Source organism: Nanorana parkeri, unplaced genomic scaffold (genome assembly GCF_000935625.1).
Source record: "Nanorana parkeri isolate BGI_ZX_2015 unplaced genomic scaffold, ASM93562v1 scaffold924, whole genome shotgun sequence".
Classification (NCBI taxonomy): Eukaryota; Metazoa; Chordata; class Amphibia; order Anura; family Dicroglossidae; genus Nanorana; species Nanorana parkeri.
In genome coordinates, this window is record NW_017307192.1 from 25,900 (window position 1) to 35,868 (window position 9,969).

At 43.0% G+C, this 9,969-nt stretch overlaps 1 protein-coding gene across 1 annotated transcript in view; it reads right to left on the reverse strand.

Moving 5' to 3' along the window:
• Positions 1 to 6,037: 6,037 nt before the first annotated feature.
• Positions 6,038 to 9,969, reverse strand: part of DMTN (dematin actin binding protein) — a 51,292-nt gene continuing 47,360 nt past the window's right edge. The window contains exon 18 of the mRNA XM_018566212.1: positions 6,038 to 7,091. Within this exon, the coding sequence (XP_018421714.1) occupies positions 6,978 to 7,091 (114 nt within the window). The 3' untranslated portion in view covers positions 6,038 to 6,977. The remainder of the gene's footprint in view (positions 7,092 to 9,969) is intronic.

Consider the following 9,969-nt stretch of genomic DNA (forward strand, 5'->3'; position numbering starts at 1 on the left):
CCCCCCCTTCACTGACAGCCATTGTTGGAGAATTCTTCTCTCCACTGACAGACCACAACAAGTCATTCTTCCCCCCACTGATGGCCATTGTTGGGGAATTCTTCTCTCCACTGACAGCCCACAACAAGTCATTCTTCTCCCCACTGATGGCCATTGTTGGGGAATTCTTCTCTCCACTGACAGACCACAACAAGTCATTCTTCTCCCCACTGATGGCCATTGTTGGGGAATTCTTCTCTCCACTGACAGACCACAACAAGTCATTCTTCTCCCCACTGATGGCCATTGTTGGGGAATTCTTCTCTCCACTGACAGACCACAACAAGTAATTCTTCTCCCCACTGATGGCCATTGTTGGGGAATTCTTCTCTCCACAACAAGTCATTCTTCTCCCCACTGATGGCCATTGTTGGGAAATTCTTCTTTCCAATGATAGCTCACAACAAACATTGTTCTCCCCACTGATGAAGGACACCTGGGCATTCCCCTACATATGACCAATACCGGGTTATTACCATCCACTGATGACCAAAGCTGGAGCATTACCCTTCACTGACAGCCAACTACAGGGCATTCTTCTTGCCACTGAGAGCGATTTATACGTGCCCGTTTTTTTGCAAATCTTCCCCACACCAGGTGCTCCCTTTTTCATGTTAAAAATGTAGGCAGTGTAATTACACCAGTAACTCTATTTACATTGAAGTCACAGCAGATGACCTGTAGGTGGCATAATGGGCCAGATTGAGATATCCCAGTCTCAGGCTACCTCAGGAACGGTTCTTTCCTCAGAGAAGACATGTCAAGACCGCATGTGGCTCTCTCACTTCTTCCCACAGTGGCTTTAAGGATAAAAAAAAGGAATGCCCTGCCCCCTTCCCACGCAACAGTTGTTACCCAATTGATAAATTACACTTACATAATTTTGCAACAAAATATTTCTTGAAATGTTTTTGCCCCGTTCTCTGAGATTAAATATAATAAATTGAAATGTTTTCCATAATGTTAATTTCAGAATTTTCATAATCATATTCCAGAACTGAGAAGTTGTGGCCCTCCGCAGATGTAATGCAGCCTACTACAGCAGACATTAAGCACCCCTTGGAAATGTAGACCTCTCAGTCTGGCCCACTCTTTCATCAGAGCTTGACATGCCTGCATCGCATTATCTGAAGAACTTCAACAAGTATGTACCCCCCAAACCCCTTTTTATATTTTTTCTGATAATAATTTTTGATCCTTTTTTTCAGACTTTTTATCTATATTTATCTTTTGTCTATAGATGGCATACAAAAATAATTTTGCAAGACAATATCGCCAAGAAAAAGCCTTGTTTGTTCATTGTATGTATCCATGCACAACTGATAGGGAAATCTTCCAGCACAGTACAGACAGGGGTAAGTAGGGTAAACATAACTTCCCATAGCCTCCTCCTTAACATTGCATAGGGGGGGAAGCTGGGGAGGATTTCCACTGTTGCAGCTAAAATAGAATAACACCTATTTTATATTAATTTATATGCTCTAATTCACAGAGCATAGCTTAAAAAAATGTGCTGGTTACATTTTTTAGTGCTTTTTACTTAAAAATAATAAGTTATGGAGGGGGATGTGGGAATTTATGTTTACTTTAATTAAAGGAGAATTATGAGGAGAGTGATTTTCACTCAGCCTCATAATCTGAGCCGACCTGTGACAATGAAACTGTCACAGGTCGGCTCAGTAGATCGGGAATTGAGCGAATACATACCAGCGCTCGCTCACTTCTCGATCTATCCCTACAGAGAGCCGTGACTGCTACTCACGGCGCCCTGCAGGGATTGCCCCCCTCCCCTGTGCGATCCTCCAGCGCTGACTGGTGGAACGGACGGAGGAGGGGGCGGGCACAGCTGACTCTGCCTGTGGATAGGCAGAGCCAGCTGTCAATCCCGCAGCTGGGTGGATCTCGACAGCAATATCGGGATCCGTTCCGGCTGCGGCGTCTGAGTATACAGCAAGCTGAAGCTCGCGGTATACTGAGCTTTGGGTCATGGGAGAACGCTAGTTTGTGTCCTCCCGTGACCCTTAGGAGAACTATGGGGAAAAGCCCTGACCCCATAGTTCTCCTTTAACCCTGTCTGTACTATGCTGGCAGATTTCATTATCTGTCCTAACAAAGGGTTAAAGACTTAGAAGCGTTGTATGTTATTGGGATGCAGCTCAGTCTGTCTCTCAGTTTGTCCCTCTGATTTCACTTTGAAACTTATTTGTGTATCACTCGGCTGTAGATCCTCCAATCATCTCTGAATTGGTGCTGACACTGTCCTTCCTTCTGGAGGGGGCTACTTTTGTTCCTCATGGTCCCTGTGTGTGTTGTAAAGTAGTCACCACTCCAAGCTCGCTCCTGTGATGGACTACAATCTCACGTTTAGTTTATTGATTTGTATTGTATTTGTATTGAGATACACATCAGTTGTTTCACCATTTCCAATAGGACTTCACGTCCTTCCCTGTTTGCAAACAAATTATATTTCTAGAGATATCATTTGCTACCCCAGGATATATAGCATCCTAGAAATATTAGTAATTATTGGATGGCACAGGCATGCTGGGGATATTTTTATATGTTTTTTAGGAAGGAGGTTTTATATCATGTTTATCATATTTTAGTTTAATTATGAAGTGCAATAAAATCGTGACAATTTTTCATATATGTTCACACGTTTGCGGTTTTGAGTACCACTGCTACTGGAGGTCTGAACATTTTGTTCCTATTCATGGTATGAATCGTAACGGGGACCCCATGCAAAGACACAAAAAAGGGGTTCCCCCTTCACATGAGAATGCCCCCGTTACATCAGGAGCCCCCTTCATGTCAGAGTCCCCTCCTTTCACATCAGATGTCCCCTTCACAATAGAATGGTATGATGCTGTGATGCAGGGTGCCACATCTTCCTGGTTGAGAAAGGCTGCTTTACCTATAGTTAGTTACCATAGTAATGATATCAGTGGCTATTATTTCCTAATCCAGTCCAAGATTTAGATAAACAGCTACAAACCTCCCCTAAATCCCGTGTTCCTCATGACTCTTGCTCCCAGTGTTCCACTTTGCCCTACTCCCACTTAATGGAAAAGTATTGGGAGAGTAAGTCTAGGATCACACCTAAGCGATTTATCTGTGCGATATCACACGGAACAGATTTCCATTCAAGTCTATGGAAACAGTTCACACCTTTGCGATTTGTCACGCGTTAGAAATCGCCTGTCGCACAAAAAGGTTCTGAAGCGCTTTTGTCGGGCGGTTGTGGCGCAGTTTGGGTCTCATAGATATCTCTAGGCATTGAAAAACGCGCAACAACCGCGCAGTTTTCCTTGCAAAATTGCCCAAACAAAAACGTGCGACAACTGCGCAATCGCCTAGGTGTGAACCTAGCCTAAAATATACTTAGAGCCGGCATTGGACACTGCAGCAATCATACGTCAGCTCTGTACTGAGAGTTGAGCGACCGTGTAACCCCTAATGGCTTACGGCTTCTCACTGCAGGGAGCCATGACTGTCAGTCACGGCTCCCTACAGTGATTCCTCCCTCCCCATTCTCTGTTCCTCCAGCCTTCAGACAGGGGAGGGGGCTAGCACAGTTGGCTATGGCTCTACAGAGGCAGGGCCAGCTGTCAATCAGGCAGCTGGGTGAATCCTAACGATATTGTTGGGATCTTTCCTGGATGCGGCACGGCTCTGTGCTGTTAGCAGATAGTGGGCAGCAGCCAGCTATATGGTGACTTTGGGTCACAGGAGTACATTACTAAATGTACTCCTGTGACCCAAAAGAGAAGTAAAGCCCAAAAAACAGGTTTGGCTTTACTTCTCTTTTTTAATATGGCAAATGGACATCCCAACCTCAACCACTTCACTTGGCCTTTCCCACTCTGGTTTATCACAAAAACAGTGTACACAGCAGATCATAATATTCAGTTACCTTTAATAATTATAATAATATTAATAATTATACATCAGAAGCCAAAAAAAAAAAAGAAGGAAAAGCTTGAACATAGAAGGTAGACACTGGACACGTGTAGGAATGAGTGAAAATAAAACATTAGCGTGCCCCATAAGGGTATGGTGAAGGTAATATTAACAAGGACAAGTCAGGAGACACATGGAACACATGGGACAAGAGACACGGAATGGGGTTACATTATGGAATCAGAAAAAGAGGCATGTAATATATAGGGAGAGTGCAGTTGGAAATGAGATATGTATATGACATAACTTTGGTGAAGATTAAGAAGACCAGTAACGTATTCACACCACAGGCAGAAACACCATTCAGATGTCAATTTACCAGAATTAGCGGCAAAACATTGAGTGTTACTTACGTCAATAGTTACCAGTGGCCAACCTTTCCACCAGTGGCCAGTGGTGAACCCTTCCACCAGTGGCCAGTGGTGAACCCTTCCACCAGTGGCCAGTGGCGAACACTTCCACCAGTGGCCAGTGGTAAACCCTTCCACCAGTGGCCAGTGGTAAACCCTTCCACAAGTGGCCAGTGGTAAACCCTTCCACTAGTGGCCAGTGGCGAAACCTTCCACATCAGTACAGCCGGAATGGTACAGAGGAGGCTGGTTCAGCAGCCTGCATGTTGCGTAGCCCTTCATCTGCTGCAGTATTGGGTGTCCAGTTGGCCAACAGTGCCATATAAAACTCTGTCTTAGGACTATGGAGGATGCAATGAGTTAGAGAGCAGTGATGGATCTTATACTGGATCCCTTTCTCCTTAGCTCCATAGTGGCTGCACAGAGCACAGTGGCTGTAATTCATACAAAGATGCCTTTGGCATGTATACGTGACAGGTACACTTTAATGAGAAAGGCATCAGTACATGTACACGTAAACATAGATATGAAGGGTCTGCAACATGTCTGTGGGCAATAAGTCTGAACAGCTGTTGCAAGGAAAAAAACATGTACCAAAAAATCCAGCATGTCACAAGCCACTCGCAGCAGGTGAGGATGAAATAAGCTGCCATTTTTTTTATTTTGGGAAATCTGCCATGTTGTTCACTGAAAGACAGGGATGCAGGAAACTGAAAGCACTCACCCATAAACACACGCACACAGCACTGGCAGCATATAACAAAGGGATCGGTAGCACCTCTGCTCCTACTCACTAATGATAGTGTACAGTTGGGAGTACAAAGCCTGCGTCGTATATCTCTGATCTGGGGGAGCTGTGGAGCGATAGAGGCGGTCCTTATTGGAAATGTAAGTGTGAAGAGAGACCCTAAAGGCTATAGGTGATTCGATATGTCAGTGTGAGTAGCTGTGCATGTCATCTACTATGTACAGGAGGGTTATATACATTAGTGTAAAGCATATGGTGTGTACAAATGTCCTCGCCGCCTGTAGCGTACGGTGTACCTGCTGTGTAATTAGTGATCTGCCATTACAGAATTCTATAGAGTATCTATTGTGTATAAGTGACCCCATTCTATCGTGAAGACTGAACTTACATAATGAAAAGATAGATTGTGTATATTGATTTGGTCCTAAATGAGAATCTGGGGTTTCCCGTGGTGCTTGATCTGGGCTCCATGATTGGCGTTTGATGTAAGTTCGGGTTTGATTTCTAGCCCCGTGACGTCACCCATATCAGACATGCCAGTCAAGTGGTGAACCCTTCCACCAGTGGCCAGTGGCGAACACTTCCACCAGTGGCCAGTGGTAAACCCTTCCACCAGTGGCCAGTGGTAAACCCTTCCACAAGTGGCCAGTGGTAAACCCTTCCACTAGTGGCCAGTGGCGAAACCTTCCACATCAGTACAGCCGGAATGGTACAGAGGAGGCTGGTTCAGCAGCCTGCATGTTGCGTAGCCCTTCATCTGCTGCAGTATTGGGTGTCCAGTTGGCCAACAGTGCCATATAAAACTCTGTCTTAGGACTATGGAGGATGCAATGAGTTAGAGAGCAGTGATGGATCTTATACTGGATCCCTTTCTCCTTAGCTCCATAGTGGCTGCACAGAGCACAGTGGCTGTAATTCATACAAAGATGCCTTTGGCATGTATACGTGACAGGTACACTTTAATGAGAAAGGCATCAGTACATGTACACGTAAACATAGATATGAAGGGTCTGCAACATGTCTGTGGGCAATAAGTCTGAACAGCTGTTGCAAGGAAAAAAACATGTACCAAAAAATCCAGCATGTCACAAGCCACTCGCAGCAGGTGAGGATGAAATAAGCTGCCATTTTTTTTATTTTGGGAAATCTGCCATGTTGTTCACTGAAAGACAGGGATGCAGGAAACTGAAAGCACTCACCCATAAACACACGCACACAGCACTGGCAGCATATAACAAAGGGATCGGTAGCACCTCTGCTCCTACTCACTAATGATAGTGTACAGTTGGGAGTACAAAGCCTGCGTCGTATATCTCTGATCTGGGGGAGCTGTGGAGCGATAGAGGCGGTCCTTATTGGAAATGTAAGTGTGAAGAGAGACCCTAAAGGCTATAGGTGATTCGATATGTCAGTGTGAGTAGCTGTGCATGTCATCTACTATGTACAGGAGGGTTATATACATTAGTGTAAAGCATATGGTGTGTACAAATGTCCTCGCCGCCTGTAGCGTACGGTGTACCTGCTGTGTAATTAGTGATCTGCCATTACAGAATTCTATAGAGTATCTATTGTGTATAAGTGACCCCATTCTATCGTGAAGACTGAACTTACATAATGAAAAGATAGATTGTGTATATTGATTTGGTCCTAAATGAGAATCTGGGGTTTCCCGTGGTGCTTGATCTGGGCTCCATGATTGGCGTTTGATGTAAGTTCGGGTTTGATTTCTAGCCCCGTGACGTCACCCATATCAGACATGCCAGTCAAACTTTTTTTAATCCCATCACAAGGCAATGGAACAAGAGTCCTTCTGATTATATAACCCCGTTGGCCCCACTCTTCCCGTGGGTTGAAAGGGGGGCAGGTTTTTCCTAGAAGACTTAAAAGAGAAGTAGTTTCCGTTTGATCTCATTCTTCTTCCACAATGGCAACTTCACGAACTCTTCCACAGGCATACCAAAAAGACGCAGAAATTCTTCAGTGGAGAGATATCGCTGGGGGACAAAAGCACAGAAAATACTTTTAGGAATGGTCTGAGGACCTGCCCAAAATACTTTACAATATTTCTAAATGAATTCCACAGATACCTGGGATTCTGCCCCCAAAGCGTGCTAACCATACCACTCAGTCTGCCATGCCACCACTCCTATTTGACAGTGTCATGTATTGTCTACCATAAGGCTTTTAGTAATAGAATTATGTTCAAGAGGGGAAGGTCCTACAGCCACACCCATAAAGCAAATATGTAGACAAAAGAGACAGTTCCGAAGCCAAAAGGCTAAGGGCTCGGAGTCGTTGAGGGCTATTTAGGCAATTATAGGATCTTCACAGACACTTAATATCATATTTTATTAAAGACATATAAAATACAAAACACTTTTCAATTATCTAACGATCTTGGATTCTTAGAAACCACCTAATCTGATGCTTTCACACACAACTTGTAACCAGATATGTAGGGCAACCAGCAAGGCCCTTATGGCATTCACCAACATACTGCTCTTTTCTTTTATTTTGTTTTCTTCCTGATGCCTTTCCTTGGTACATGTTTTGTGTTAATGTTTCATGTTTTGAGACTTTTATTTGACAAACATTTCTAATAAAAATGTATTTGAAAAAAAAATACAAAACATAAAAACATATGCAGGTTGGTGCTCAGCCTAAACTTGGTAAGCATAAACCTCATATACTTATATACAGAGATGATGACAAGTTATGGTCAGTGAGTCCTTAGTTGGAGTCAATGGACTGTTACTGTTGTGGAAACGTTGTTCCTTAGTTGGAGTCAATGGACTGTTACTGTTGTGGTGAAAAAGTTGTCCTTAGTTGGAGTAAATAGACTGTTACTGTTGTGGAAAAGTTGTCCATAGTTGGAGTCGATTTACTGTTGTGGTGGAAAAGTTGTCCTTAGTTGGAGTAAATGGACTGTTAGCCCCCATTCACATGTAGCGACTTACCTTTGCAGCGGCCGGGATAGCGCGACTTTCGGGGCGACGATCCAGCGACGGTAGCGCGACCTTCTCCGTCGGGCTCCATAGAAAAAAGACAAATCGCGCAAAATCCGCAGAAAAAAGGGTCCGGTAGAAGCGATCTGCGACCGCGACGAGCGACACGGAGCTAAGACAGCTCCGTTGAATATCATTGGCCGGCAACTTCTCGCGATATCGCGGCGGAAATCGCGCAATATATCGCTATGTGTGAATGGGGCCTTACTGTTGTGGAAAAGTTGTCCATAGTTGGAGTCAATGAACTGTTACTGTTGTGGTGGAAAAGTTGTCCATAGTTGGAGTCAATGGACGTTACTGTTGTGGTGGAAAAGTTGTCCATAGTTGGAGTCAATGGACGTTACTGTTGTGGTGGAAAAGTTGTCCATAGTTGGAGTCAATGGACTGTTACTGTTGTGGAAAAGTTGTCCTTAGTTGGAGTAAATGGACTGTTACTGTTGTGGAAAAGTTGTTCCTTAGTTGGAGTCAATGGACTGTTACTGTTATTGTTATTATTATTATTATACAGGATTTATATAGCGCCAATAGTTTGCACAGCGCTTTACAATATAAGGAAGACATTACAGTCACAATACAATTTAAGACAAGATGGTAAGGAGGGCCCTGCCCTTGAGGGCTTACTGTTGTGAAAAAGTTGTCCTTAGTTGGACTGTTACTGTTGTGGAAAAGTTGTCCTTAGTTGGAGTCAATGGACTGTTACTGTTGTGGAAAAGTTGTCCATAGTTGGAGTCAATGGACTGTTACTGTTGTGGAAACGTTGTCCTTAGTTGGAGTCAATGGACTGTTACTGTTGTGGAAAAGTTGTCCATAGTTGGAGTCAATGGACTGTTAATGTTGTGAAAAAGTTGTCCTTAGTTGGAGTCAATGGACTGTTACTGTTGTGGAAACGTTGTCCTTAGTTGGAGTCAATGGACTGTTACTGTTGTGGAAACGTTGTCCTTAGTTGGAGTCAATGGATGGTTACTGTTGTGGAAAACTTTCCACAACAGTAACCATCCATCGACTCCAACTAAGGACTCACTGACTATAACTTTGTATATGAGTATATGAGTATATGAGGTTTATGCTTATCAAGTTTAAGCTGAGCACCAACATGCATATATGTTTTTATGTTTTTGTATTTTTAATGTTTAATATTTTAATAAAAATATGATATTTTTATACAATTTTAAGTGTTTGTGAAGGTCCTATAATTGCCTAAAAAGCTTTCCATGACTCCCAGCCCTTAGCCTTTTGGCTTCGGAACTGTCTCTTTTGTCTACATACCATAAGGCTTTTGTCAAGTACTACCGTATTGTATATTATAAAAAATATACTCACTCCACCCCTTAACTGGGCACGTACATTCATGTGGTGTGTTCACCCAATATAATAAACAACAACCGGAGATAGAAAAGGTACAAACACACTCATAATATTCCATGTAAACGTATTTCAGTACAAAAAGAGTGTACACTTTTATTTCCTAGGTGTCTATTTATAAACTATTCACAGAGCCATTCACCACCAGATGCAGCCAATGAGCATAGGAAATACATATTTATTAGGGCTGGTAATGATTAAAAATTTCCTGTTCGATTAATCGAAATTTTTTTTAATCGATTAATTTCGAATATCAAAATTATTTTGATCGATCAAAAAAATTAACAATTAAACGAGGGATTAATCGTTAATTTTCGCAGCCCTAATATTTACTTCCTATGCTCCTCGGCTCTATCTAGTGACCTTAATGCTTTATTTCATTACATTTGATCTAAAAAGAAAATAGACTGAGGACGTTCCTTTTTGCCTCTATTTACACAGAACAAACGTTCACAGAGATTGGCAGGGCGAATGGCTCTGATAATTGTTTATAAATAGACACGCG